The 14,732-nt window shown below is 38.2% G+C and overlaps 1 protein-coding gene across 5 annotated transcripts in view; it reads left to right on the forward strand.

Annotated features, from left to right (window-relative positions):
• Window positions 1-14,732, forward strand: part of NPAS3 (neuronal PAS domain protein 3) — an 844,272-nt gene that overhangs the window by 828,060 nt on the left and 1,480 nt on the right. For all 5 annotated transcript variants that reach the window (XM_073348989.1, XM_073348988.1, XM_073348990.1 and 2 more), the window contains 3 exons: window positions 7,490-7,637; window positions 11,039-11,154; window positions 13,841-14,732. The exon at window positions 13,841-14,732 is cut by the window's right edge and continues 1,480 nt beyond it. In XM_073348989.1, the coding sequence (XP_073205090.1) occupies window positions 7,490-7,637; window positions 11,039-11,154; window positions 13,841-14,732 (1,156 nt within the window). The remainder of the gene's footprint in view (window positions 1-7,489; window positions 7,638-11,038; window positions 11,155-13,840) is intronic.

The raw sequence follows: 14,732 nt of genomic DNA on the forward strand, positions 1-14,732 counted from the left end.
CTAAATAATTGAGTATTCACTATTCAATCCAGTTTATTAACAACCACATTCGTCATTTAGAAAAATGTAGGTCTGTACATTCATTTCCATTCATTATTCCTTCTCAGTTTATAAAACATCTCTGCTTGACTCCAACTTCATCATAAATGTTTTAGTTTAAGGTGTTATCCAGCAAATTTGCTCTTGAACAATAGTTCAACCGAGGAGACAAGATCACGTGAAGAGAGACTCAGCCATGTACAGAGGCATACAAACAAACAGAATGAATTTTCCTGCAATCAAATAGTGTCCAAGAAACATTCTCAGCTAAGTGAAGCACTTAAAAGGAGATAATGTCAAAAGTAAATAAATTAATTAAATGAAATAAATGGCTCTGGATGCTAGGCAGTAAATTAATGTCTTCGAGCACTACAACGTTTATTTCTCCTAAAACCTGAAGCCATAGGATAGAATTCTGATACGCATATTGTAAGTCTCAGTGGGTGGTTGTATATCTGTATCTTAATTTATAACGAGAGAAAAGTTTTGCTGTTTTTCTACATTTTTGAACCGGTACCATGAACTGAAAACTAAATTCTGATCTCATTTAAACTGGTGTAAACCAAAATGTCTCCATTAACTCCATTGAGATACTGTGGATTTAAATGAGATCAAAATCTCTAAATCTGTAGGGGTGGTTCTCAGAGGTTCAGGGTTTGAATCAGTTAGGATAAGTACCCAAATCTTTGCGTGGAATGTCCAGTATTTCAAGTTACTTGTTTGGCTAGATACATAGAGTGAGAGATTGTTCTCACAATATTTTGGCTAGAAATGGACCTGAGCCACAAAGTTTGGAAACTAATCAGGATCAAATTTCTCCGAAGTTTGGATCTGACCCATCTCTAACTTTAGCTCCTCCCACAACCAGGAAACAAAGAGCAGCCGAAAAATGAAAAACTGTGTTTTAAAAAAGGTAAATAAAGATTTTCAACCCTCCTAAAAGTTTTGGTTCAAGCTTTGAGAAAAGGTCGGTTTAGCTTTTATTTTATCTGTGCAGAGTGCTTATCCTTACTTTTATCTAGTTTCACAGGGATTTAGATGTGTAACTTCCCCATGAATCAGGAAAAGACAATATCCCTTAGTGTGGCAGCAAATAACAGATTGATGGCCACATCTTAACATTTTTAGAATGAAATTTGTATAGGTTTAAAAGATTTATTACAGATGAACCAAGCAGTTGGATGGAAATTTGGGTATTATCAAGGCAGAATTTTCTTTTCAAAACACAAACTGTCAGTTCCCTCTGCCTTTGGAAATTATGCCCTTAGCTTTAGAGAGTTCCTACTGTACCAGCTGTTATTTCTCTTAGCAAATATTTATATTGTGATAGCAACTGAAAGCCTCAATCAAGATTAGGGCCCCATTATGCTAGGTGCTGTACAACACAGAGAAGAGACTTTTTCCAGCCCTGTGCTGCATTCTCATGTCATGCCATGAGGAAGACGGGTAAAGCATTTTTTTAAAAGCCTTACTGAACTGCTGTTTTCTTAATCCACTGTAAATGTATTTTGGGGAAGGGGGAAATCTCTTGTGAGATTACAAATCGCTAAGGGCTAAATTGTGCCATTTAGTATTGGGAGTGTGGAGCCACATGACCCCAGGGGGACCTCTGGGAGGGATCAGACACAAGAGAGGCAGAATTCTTCCCTATGCAGGCTGCATTATCCTTTAGCCTGGCGTGCAGAGAATGCGTCTATAAGAATTCCTTGCACACTTCCCCAACCTTCATCCCACCCCATCCCTCCCCTGTGTATTAGATAGTAAATCAAATTGTTTGGGGAGAATTACATAGATATATGTGGTTGCTCATAGAGCATATACAGGTCTTCCATCCTCTTAGCCCATAACTCAGTTTAAGTATCAAACATCATTTAACTTTGCTAAATATTACTCAGTGCTTTTTTTTATTGCTAAAAACCAATTTGTGGATGCCTACTATTTAAAACATCTAACTAACTAATTGCAAAATCTATAGAAAAGTCTCTATAGCATCAAAGGCTCAGTTGATCCTATGAGCAGTTATAAATGAAAAACTGTCTCTGTTTCAAGCAAATAAGGCACTTAATGCACTCTTTCTGGCTGTGATGCTATTTTCCCTGTGGGTTTTGAAAATGACCTTCCTGTAAGCATCAAGGACTGTAACTTTTCAGATAAAGAAACTTGTTCTTGTTTTAAGTCTATGCCAGGTTCATTCCCCTATAGCCCACAGGTTTCAAAAGCAGAAGAAAAGTAATCCAGACTTTTTTTAAAAAAAAAAAACAACTCTGTTTCCAGAATGAAGTTACCCTGTCAGCTTGCCTTGGGCCTTAGGTGGAGAAGTGGAGATTAAAGAGTCAGTATTCCTTTTCATGTTTCGTCTGCCAGTTTTGTGAATGTAGAAAGAGAACTGGTGGCTACAGCTAAGCATCCAACTGTGGTGTTAAGTACAGAGTTTTCTTCCCCCGCAATACATTAAAAATATTTTTATGAGTTCACAGCAGAAGGACTTCAGCATCAATACTACACAGTTATTGATTAAGGTATCCCAAGGAGGTGGGGGACTACCACTGCAGATTTAGCCTCGATATTTTCCCCAATTATAATGAGCCTCTTTGTGAGGCTGTATGAATACCCAGTGTTAACTGTATAATGATCTCATCATTTCCTATTTACTCCATACTTACCTGAATACACAATTTACTGTAATTTTTAAATGCATAAGCACACTAGTAAAATGTCCCTTTGTAAGAAGGTTCCATAAAAGGCTACTTTTGATATACGATTTCTTTATCTCCTCTTCAAACTGAAGTAGACTACCTCCTTCTTTTAAAATACAATTCACCCACTATTTAAAAGCTTTGGCTTTGATTTCTCAGAACATCCCAAGTTTTTGTTTTTGGTTTTTTAAACCATATTTCTGAAGACAACCTTGTACTGATTTATTTTGATTTGATAATGAAATTATGTTCCTCCAAAGAATACTAGCTTCTTCCCCCTGTCCCTCCCCCACACCCCCATTTCACTACAAGTACATTGCTGTGTTCAAAACTCCAGACAAAACTGAAATCCCTCTGTCTGGAGCTACATACATATCAATATATTTGTACTTAGAGAAATTAGAGTCAGATTTTTTAAAATTCTTTGTGAAACATACTGTATATTACATCCATGCTAACCACTGAGCTCAGACCAAATAACTAGATAGCATTTAAACAAATTTCAGTAAAATTTAGCATCCACCGTTTTAAGGAACAGACATGTATAGCTGATATAAAGGTCATTTGTTCTAAAACGTTAGCTCTTTTTAATTTTCTTTTAATTAAAGTTTTTTTATTTGCCCCCGCACACACACTTCGTTGTGGGGGGGGGGGTCCATTCCACTGTCCACATTGACACTGATGATTTCCCTGTAGTAAAGGTTATTTATACCAACTATTAAGCCAAAATCTAATGCTAAAAGGATGATCCAAGATTTACCATCATTTCTCTACAATTTGTTATCCCCAAAAGGTCTTTTCTTCTCTCTCCCATACATGTGTAACTCCCATTAATATCAAAGAGAGCTACATGGGTACAGGCAAAGTAGAAGCAGCCTCTAAGAGAAGTTTCAGAGTAACAGCCGTGTTAGTCTGTATTCGCAAAAAGAAAAGGAGTACTTGTGGCACCTTAGAGACTAACCAATTTATTTGAGCATGAGCTTTTGTGAGCTACAGCTCACTTCATCGGATGCATCCGATGAAGTGAGCTTGAGCTCACAAAAGCTCATGCTCAAATAAATTGGTTATCCTCTAAGAGAAGGGACATTTGTTGAGCTCTTCCAACAAGACAGTACATCATCTGGACCCAATCCTGCAAACAATTAAGCACATGTAACTTCACTCGTGTGAGCTGTCTCATTGACTCAGATGACCAGTCCTTTAGATTCTCACATCAGTAACATTACACACGTGATTCAGTGTTTGCAGGATCGGGCACTACACGCACATTTTAAACTAGTAAATAGAAAATCCATATTTAAAACTATTTGGACTTTGTCAATGTACAGAAATACAGGGCTTATTCCTCGTCCTCAATGTGGACTTGTCTAGATAAGGACTGTATCTTGGACCAAATAATGTTACTTTTTTAAAATGTTTAGGTTAAGCTTAAACAGGTAGCCCATAACTTTTTTGCTTTTAACTACATATAACTTTCCAGCCACAGTTTAGGTTTGGCTGAATTTTTATATATTTATTTTTACTTATTTTCAAATTTATTAATTTGGTAATTAATTCCCTCTGTCTCTGAAAAGGCAAAACTTAAAAAAAAAAGACAGATCAGTAATGATTCAGTTACTAATTAGTTAAATCGATTTTTCATTTTTACTTCCAAAACTGGTGTTCTAATTTAAAATGTGTTACACATTTCCTCAATAGCATCATCTGGTTTCTAAATCTAAACCTGGGGAAAACAACAGCTGCAAAATAACATAGACCAGTAGATGTTTCAATGCTTTCTGTCTCATCAGATGTCTGATTCTGTAGCCTCTTATTTACAGGCTACAGAAATATCATTCAGATTGGGTATGGGGGAATCTAATGAACTTAAAAGAAGCTGTAAGACCTAAAATCTAGCACTCTGTGGCAAACTTTAAATCCTGCTGGTTTTCCAGTGAGACTCTATAGAGAAAAATACCTTGCGTCCTGGTCTTTCTTTCAGTATATGCTCTTAATGTCTACAAATCTCTCATCTGAAACATTTGCAGATGAAAAAGAAGCATGTGTTTATGGTTCCATGCCTGGCCTGGCCAAACCCTGGAGTGGAGAAGGTGCTGGGGATACAGTAGGAATTCTCAAGATAGGTGGGCTGCTCGGAAGCCTCATTTTCATGTTAGTGTCCCAAATACTCTTCATATTCATAGCAGCCTCCTCTCAGCACAGCAGTGCTGGTGTGTGAGCTCTGGAAGAGCCAGAAAGGTTTGCATGTGACTGCAGTGCATAGAGTTTTCTTCTGTGTGCTGAAAGTTTCGGAAAGGCAAACACCTCTTCATATCAAGGTGTGGTTTTTGTAAGGCTTTAATGTTGCCCTTTTTTCCCATAGTTCTGAAATAAAGAGGCAAATAAGCCCCTTTCTGAGTGGTACAAACAACCAGTACTCAGCAAAAGAAAGGTCTCATGGTTCAGGAATGGAACAGAAAGAGCTGAGAGATCTGGCTCTGCCACAGCATTCCTATATGATCTTGAGCAAATCACTGAACCTCCTACTGCCTCGGTTTCCAATCTGCAAAAGCCAAGGTGTGAGGGTATTTGTGAGACTTAATTCTTTAATATTTTTAAAGCATGTTGAGGTCTTCAGGTGGCAGCTACTATAGAAGTGGAAGGTAATCAATTAATTATTATTATTTACAAGTTTAGATAGATTTCACTCTATCCTCCAAACACCTGTATGGTCTTAATTTTCTAGCTTTCCAGGGATATTAATTTCATCATCAGCCATTGACAAGGATACCTTGGAATTTACTATTTTACTGAAATGGAAAATTTTAACAAAGTAAAACTTTAAGCGATGGTTTTTTTCCCCCATTCCTCCCTGAGTTCTCACCTCAGAACGTAACTAATAACAATTACAAAGCTGGGATAATTTGCATAAAATTGCATCTCAAATTGCATGCAACAATGGTTTGACAGAAAAGCTGTATAGTAAGTAGTTACTGCTTTCCGCTTCACCATGCAGTTTTGTATCCTATGAATCACCATAGCAGAAAGCTTGAAACTTACACTTGAATGCAAAAACAAAATGTGGGGAACCTGAGGGAGCCTCCTGTTGGAAATAAATGCAGAAGTATAGGCAACTTTAGCTTGTTTACAAAATGCCATAACCCAAATTACAAATATTTGCTGATATTACAGAGGAAAACTGACTTATGTTTGAAATTCACTGTCAGACATGCTCCTATTTTAACTTTTTAAAAATTTAATATTTTACAAAGTTTTTTGAGTTGCATTAAGATATGCAAGTGTGTGTGTGTGTATTTTTCTCTTTAAATGTATAATTATATGGCTTTAAATACAGATAGAGACATACAGATAATTTGGGGGATATACATTTGGTTAACTTGAAAGCTCTGAAGTGTCATTTGTGACTCTATAGTACGAACTTCAACAGCATTTTCCAAAGTGACTTTTTTCTGCCTCCCCTCCCTCCTCCAAAAAATCAAAATGTACTTCATGAAACTATTGTATATGAAGCACTTATTAGCCGTAATTAAATGGACAATATGAATTTACTACGTCTTTAGGACTCTGGCTTGTTCTGGTTTAGAGCAAAATGATTAATGCAAATACATATTACTTGAGATAACCATTTAGCAGCTAATTTAGCCAAATTTATTACAGCAGTTAGAGGTTTTTCATTTTAGCAGACGGAGACAAGGGCATGCCAAAAGCAGAAGGTGTGTATGAATGCACACTGCCCTCTAGTGCGCAAAGCTTCCTGGGATTAACAGAAAATACAGACAAGCAGAGTATGCACTGGAGTAATAATATCCAGATGTAAGTATTCTAGGCATTCTTTAAAATAATGCCAGTGTAAAGTATTTTATTTCCATGAAAGATAAGCATCTTATTATTTCTGTACTAGAAAAGAAGAATCAGATACAAATCAAAGCAATTTTGACTGGGTAACATTGTGGTTAGAGAATTATTTTAAACTTCTGTATTTTTTAAACTCTCTTTCTGTGGGCATCTAATATCACGGTTTCACATTACTGATTGTTTTTACTTCTTCTCCATTCCTGGTTATATTTCAGGCCCTGCAGAGAGTTGTCACTCTGCTTGACTCTAACCAAAAGTCAATTCGGCACCTCCCTTAGGCCACAGTTCCTTTCGCAATCTGTTGGTAGATTTATTTTGCTCCAGTATTAAGCAAAGTCTCCCAGGACCTTCCCCCTGCTGACCAATGGAGATTTGATTCATCTGCGAACTGTAAATTCTGTTTGACAAGATCAAAAGAAACAGATATATAAGTTCAGTAGTTGATATCTCCTGCAATAAGGAGCAATGATCAAAGAACAGGGTAGAGTATCTTCCCAAACCTTTCAAATATCCAGACTCTCAAAGAGTTCTACCTGCAAGCAATGAATAAATCACGTACATTTTTTTTTTAACAATTTGTTGTCAAATGCACTGAAAATAGCCAGGCAGCGTTAGGTATTTTGTGGGCCACCGAGATTTGTAGTCCTCTTTTCTCTTCCTCTCACATTGGAGCTCCCAAAAGCTGATTAAAGACTTATTCCAAATGATTGTAGCCCGTGATTCTCCACTGATGCACTAGTAAATAGTTGAACTTATTTGTCATCTTACTGGCATTCGACACTGAACATACAAAACGGGCCAAGTGCATTCCATTTCTTTACATTGGGAATTGTAGAGATGAACATTATTTTACTAGGATACTAACACAATATTTATTGTCCTTTTTGTTTTCTTCCCAGTGCTGAATAAGGGTCAGTGTGTAACTAAATATTACCGCTGGATGCAGAAGAATGGAGGGTACATCTGGATACAGTCCAGTGCTACCATAGCTATCAATGCCAAGAACGCAAATGAGAAGAATATCATCTGGGTCAATTACCTTCTTAGGTATAAGTTTCAGTCACTTTCTTTATTTGAAGTTCTGCCTCTGTTACTTGACTCACATTGAAAGATATAGAGTAAAAAGAAAAACAATGACAACTACAGAAAGTTAATATGAGATGAGCTTTCTCATCTGTTCGTGCTCAGAACCAGCTCCTTCTGGTGAAAGTTATTGAGACATCTGTCATGTCTCAGGTTACTGGGAACTTCTTGAATGATTACACTATGTTCGTATTAGAGTAACCCTCCATCAGTTTTATTGCAGGCCTCCATTGCCTTGAATTCAACCCAGCACTAGCTGAAACTCCCAAAGACCTGGCCCACCATGCACTCGGCTTGTTATAAAACGTGTGATGGATTTTTAAGCAGTGGTTTCTTTGGTTATTGCAAAATCCTGGTCTGACATCTGAAGGCAATCTTCCTGGGACATTACAGACATGTCTCTTGGAAAGGTGATCTTCATTCCAATATGCCTTCTTGCGATGACAGGCCTTAAGGCAGTACTCACCTTGAAAGATGGAAAAAAATAAATGCAGAAGAAGCCTGTTAAGTAGAGCTGGTTGGAACATTTTTGACAAAACTTTTTTATTGTCAAAATATGCTATGTTATCGAAGCCAAAACATTTCAGTTTGACTCATTGATTTTGAGTACATTTTCAACGGAATGGTTTCTAAGGTCCAGGATGGACTCTCTGGTCACAGGGAGAGAAACCCCTAATTGAAAACTTGACCTTTTTCATTCTAAAACAGTTTTGACACAATTCCATTTTGCAAAAACATTTGGAAGGGGTTTGGGGTTGTTGTTTTTTTCATTCTAATGAAAATAAATTTGGAAACCTCAAAAGTTGTAGCAAAACAGAATTGTCATTCTCTGGTCAGCTCTGCTTGTAAGTAAGTTACTTGCCATGGCTTGTTATGTTCCCTTTGTTCCAGGAGTGAGGCAGGGAAAGTTCAAAGTGATGTCTAAGGGCTAGATTGTGACTTTTATACCATAGCTAAGGAGCATCGTAGAGATTGTGCCTGCCTGAACCACAGTCTTGGATGGTGGAGTAGTCTTGATTCCCTGGGCTGGGAGCTAGGAGCAATCAATTCCTAAGGGAGTGCAGGCCCCTGACATTGTGGAAGCTTTGCATGGCAGTGGAGGGGTAAGGGAAGGAGGACTGGGGCACATTTCTGCCCTTGTGTGACTGAGTGGGATTGGATCCTCTCATAATCTGTCCCTGTTCCCTTACTTTTTTCTTTAAAATGTGGTGGATGATTGATATCTATGAAAGTGAGGAAATAGCCAAGCTTGCAAGAGTGAAGCATAGTTGCATCAATAGTTGCTCCTGAGTCTTGACCTGCAGCACGTGCTTGCCCTTCTGACCCTAAGCTTCTCCTGAACAGAGCTTCAAACTATGCCAGATAGTGTATTGGTTTTCTAATCTCCATAAACATCTAACTAGGATTATAAACCAATGTTTTTTTCACATTTGCTGGTATCCGGACACTGAGTAAATCTGATCCACAACTGTTCCACAATAATTTGCTGTCTACTAACAGAGTATCAGTCAGAAACTAATTAAGATGGGGGCCTAATTGACCATTACTTAGATTCCTCATAGAACTTGATTTTTCTCCCTCATTCCCATCAGTGTTCTGTTAGAGAAAGGTAACTCCTTCATACAATTTGTGTATTTTTAAATAAAGATTACTCCCAAACAAGATCCAAGCAATGAATAGGATTCTATTGACAGAGCAAGGCATAAAGAGTTCTGATATTACCAATGGCAAGAACACTGGTTTAGATATATTTTCATGCATGAGAAAGTATGTTCAGATGCCTGTCCGACTTGTGCTCCAAATAGACAAACTCTGTTGCTAGATAGAGCTGATATTCTTGTTCAAGAAAATAGTTTTGTTTTTTAAACAACTCTTTATTCCTATACAAGGTGCAGTTGTACCCCACACACACTATTTCTTTTGCTTGAGGGGAGGAAAGTTTTGTGGTGCATTGCTGCATTCTGGCATGGCCATGTACAGTAACATCATCACATTGTTGATGTCACTTTTTTTGTCCCACAGGACAAATCTGCCAGGGTGACAATCCTAGGTAAGAATAGAGAACAACTGTGAATGTTTCAACATTGAATTTTCACAGTGCACTAGAATAGATTGCATATAGGCATTCTGTAATTTTAATGCTCTGAACACATTTAGTAGCCCTGGACCCTCCCCTTCCTTCTGTCTGTAGAGAATTGGAGATCTCCTGGTAACCCACTGACCTGAATATGAATCACACAGGAATGCTCAACCACTCAAAAATCCACTAAAGAATATTTTCTTAAACAATCTATGCTACATTTGTCTATCTAGGTGTCTTCTTCTGGCCTTGCCTTTAATTTTAAAAGGAATCTATTTTAAAAAGGCACAAAACAGATCAAAAATATTTTTTGTAAGACTCTCTTTGATAGTGGGGCTTTTTCCACATTGCAATCATGTTCTTTGCTAACAAGCCACAGGTGAACACCACATGAGCAGATGAAGATATGATTATAATAGGTGTGTTGACAGTTCTGTATCCTTAACATATGCATCATAACATGCACGTGTGCATCTGTCATATATTTAGGTTGTTAATTTTTTTCCCTAATAGCTTTAGAGCTATCTGAGCAGTGACCAGGTTCTGTGGTCCTTAATTGAGCAATATTCTCAGTAATTTCAAAGTGAGATTTACTAGCGTAAAGTCTGGAGAATATAGCCCTTCGGAAAACAACTATTCAAAAGCTATGACAAGGATTGCATAGTGTAATGCCACCTGAATGTGGTGAGCATCATAGGTAGTGTAGAAACAAGTTTTAAAGGATATCAACTCCCTCTCTCTCTCTCTCTCTCTCTCTCTCTCTATCCCTATCCCTATTATCATTGTAATGGGAAAGAATTCTAGATATTAGATTGTGGTATTGATTACACAAACCAGACTTGCTTTTAGGTATCAGACAGGCAGGGCTACCTAATTAGCTATGAGTATAACTCAGATATTTTGTGGTATCAGGCATGGGGAGGGATAGTTCAGTGGTTTGAGCATTGGCCTGCTAAACTCAGGGTTCTGAGTTCAATCCTTGAAGGGGCCATTTAGGGATCTGGGGCAAAAATTGGGGTTTGGTCTTGCTTTGAGCAGGGGGTTGGGCTGGATAACTTCCTGAGGTCCCTTCCAACTCTGATATTCTATGATTTTACTACCAATTTAGTACTAAAAAAAACTTTCAAAAAATTCTGCTGTGATGAACTGAGGAGAAATATGTATGTTTTCATGTTTCTTCTTCTCTCTATTTACATTCTTTGCTCCTGAGATTTGATAAAGGAAAGGGAAAACTATCAAACTGCAAATCATCCATTTGTGTTTATGTTTGCTCTCTGTTCTTTAGTAACCCAGAGTACAAGGATACGCCGATGGATATTGCACAACTTCCTCATCTGCCAGAGAAAACCTCAGAATCCTCAGAGACCTCTGATTCTGAATCAGACTCAAAGGACAACTCAGGTAATATAAACAATCCTGCGCTCCGACTACTTTCCTTTTTTATTTTATATTTTTGTATCTTCAGAGCCAAGTCAGTGATTGTATTTCCAGATTATCACTAAATCTCACATTTTTTATGGATGGTTCAGCTTTAGAAAAAATACCTTAAAACCTCAAAATCCTGTTTTTAAAAGATATCAAAATCTTTTAGTGACCCAGAATGATCGGCTATTTACTCAGTGCATGCATGCCTGCTTGAATTACACTTATCTAAATATTTGAATCCCCAGTTGAGTTTGTGAGCAAGCATTATGCCTTGTGCAAAGGCTTACATTGTAACTACTGAATATGATTCCAGTTCTTATCTGTCGCATGTAGTCAGATGTTCCTAACATAAATGTACACTGTCAAAGTTTATCACCCCCTTTGCTGTGTAAATAGGCTTCTTGAGTTGCTTCACTAGGGGGCAGTAAAGATAGCAAAAGTTGTATGTTTTCTTAAATTAAAAGCATTACATTTTATTAGAACTTTACAGGTTCAAAGCACCTGTTTGTAAGTTTTACTTTTCTTTGGGGATTTTTTGTTTGTTTTAATACTAATGATCTGGTTTAATTAATTCTATAAATAAAAAATCCTAAAGAATGGCAGTGTGTTCAGCCTGTTAATTTATTCCCCAGTAGATTTATAAGTAATTACATATGTAGATGTACAGATTGGCTGGTGTCTTTGTAAGGGATTGTCTTTAGTCCAAAAAATGATTCTGTAGGCCTGATTCTTCTCTCATGTCTGTATAAATCGGGAACAAATACACCAAAGTCATTGGTTACACACTATTGTAAATCAGGTGTAAGTGAGAAGAGAATCATGACCTATATGTTTTATTTTTTAATTAAGCAGCCATTTGTTCTCTCATCTTTTGCACTTATTCCTCCTTTCTCTTTTGACAGCTCTGTTTGACAGTGAGAGTCAGATGTTAGGCAAACATACAGGCTTTATGTCCATGTGATTTGAGATCTCATCAGCCATTCAGAATGCTTTTTTTCCTACCCAGTTTCTAGATAACCCGATAATACAGTTGAGGAGAAAAGAGTTTCTATAGTTGAGAAGTGTATTTATGTTCATGACTGCTGAGGCTGGCACAGAGTAAGAGAGCATTCTTCAGTGACGCACAGATGCATGCATCTTAGAAAGTAGGACAAAACTTTTAACAGCTTTGGGTTCTTTTGGGTTCACTTAATATGAATTAAACAAAAATACAGAAAGGACTAGGTTCATAAGATCTTCTTGGCTGAAACCAGTAAGTTCAGTCCAAGCGTTTTTAAATCTGCAGACAACCTTGGTGCCATTTTGTTTTATCTTAGGTTGAAGTCACTCTACCAAATGGGAACAGTAGCTTAAAAGAAAAAAACTTTTCTTTTTAAATTTTTTTTTGGTTAGCAATTTGGCTTTAAGTAGAAATAAAAGCTGTTTTTTCATAACAGAAGGTTTCAGAATCTTATTAATTTTTTTTTAAAACCACTCTAAATAAATTAAATGTACAGAGCCTGAAGCTTTGAACAGCTAACATCCCCATCAAGACCAGCTGTTCAGCTGCTTCTGGCAAACTGTTTGGAATTGCCATGGCTCCAGGAGAACCCAATCTTTACAGAAAAACTGGCCCTTTTTTCCCCTGCTCAGAGCAGAGAATTTAAAATGGTAATGCTTGGCTCTGATGAGGGAAAACAAAAACGTCTTTTATTTCCAAAGGAAAGAATTCCGACTGTTCTGCACAGACTGGGTTCTCCTCAAGCCATTCATGACCCTTTCAAACAGTGTGTGATAATTGTCCGTTTTCTGAAAGCTGATCTTGGCTGCCGTAGTCCAACGGACTCAAGTGTTTGTCTTATTCAGTTAAAAATGAGGTAAATATAAAATAAAGTTAAAAGAAATAGGAGGAGGACAGGACCAGGTCCTGAGCTGATGGAAATTGGTACAGCTCCATTTGTTGCACTGGAGTTATTTTTTTCTACTTTATTTTTTTACCTTCCAAGGGAATATTGGCACACAGCAGGGCAATGTAACTACGTTGTTTTAACTGATATATTCATTCAGATTTATAAACAGAGGACCTGATTCTCCACTCACCCTGGGGTAACTGAAGAGTAACTCCATTGAAGTCCACATGACGCCAGTGTAGAACACGAGTAAGTGAGAGGAGAATCAGGGGCGTGGATTATCACTTCATCATGCTACTGCGTCACTCCTATTCCCATTATAAGAACATGTATGCTAAACAGAAATCTCGAGAGTGCATCACCAGTGCTGAATTGTTCACTAACATCTCACTTCAGTGAACACAATTGGAATCCAGTTGCAGTTAGTTATCAGAATTGTTCTCATTAAAGAGAATGTACCAAAGGATCCCACTTGAAATAGGTGCCCTCACACTTGTTACAAAAGCTGCAGTCCAGTGACAAATCCACCAGACCTTTTCCCATTGCCACTGACAGTCCTGAATCAGGGGGATTAATGATAATCAAATCCCTTCAAGCTTGATGCTGCTAGAACTGTGGATCTAGAGCTCAGAAAAACCCACCTCAGTTGAGCCTCAGAGGAATGCTTTTACCAGAACTTTACAGGCAATAACATCTCCTTTTAGGTAGACAAATGGAGTTCTAATCTGATGTTCCTATTGCTAATGGTGTTTTTCACGTTTCTTTCCTTCCAGAGGACAATGAGAACTCAAAGTCAGATGACAAAGGAAACCAATCAGAAAACAGCGAAGACCCTGAATCTGATAGGAAGAAGTCTGGGAATCAGTCAGATAACGAAATGAACTGTAATGACGATGGGAACAGCTCCAGCAACCAGGACAGCAGGGACAGTGATGACAGCTTTGAAAATTCTGACTTTGAGAATCAAAAGGCCCCTGAGGACAGTTTTGGTACTCTTGGTTCTATGCAGATCAAGGTGGAGCGCTACGTGGAGAGTGAATCAGACTTGCGGTTGCAGAACTGTGAATCGTTGACATCAGATAGCGCCAAGGACTCAGATAGTGGAGGGGAGGTAAATGCCCAGTCTTCCAGCAAACATCAAAAGAGGAAGAAGAGGAGGAAAAAGCAGAAAGGAGGCAGCATGACCCGCAGAAGGCTATCAAGCACTTCAAGCCCAAATGGACTTGACTCAGCTTTGGTGGACCAGCCCCAGCTGCTCTCGTCGCCAAACAGTGCCTCAGTGCTCAAAATTAAAACAGAGATCTCAGAACCTATCAATTTTGATAATGATAGCAGTATTTGGAATTACCCACCTAACAGGGAAATCTCAAGGAATGAATCGCCCTACAGTATGACCAAGCCCCCAAGCTCAGAGCACTTCCCCTCCCCACAAGCCAGCAGTAGTTTACATGTCTCCATTCCAGACTCTGTTCTCACCCCACCGGGGTCTGAAAATACTGCCAGCCGCAAAACTCAGTTCAGCACCTCATCCAGCTCGGCCTTGGCTCCTGTATCCTCTGACCCTTTGTCACCCCCGCTTTCAGCATCTCCACGGGACAAACATCCCGGAGGTCCCAGCACTTCCAACTCTTTGTTGTACACTGGGGATCTGGAAGCCCTTCAGAG

Source organism: Lepidochelys kempii, chromosome 6, assembly GCF_965140265.1.
Source record: "Lepidochelys kempii isolate rLepKem1 chromosome 6, rLepKem1.hap2, whole genome shotgun sequence".
Classification (NCBI taxonomy): Eukaryota; Metazoa; Chordata; order Testudines; family Cheloniidae; genus Lepidochelys; species Lepidochelys kempii.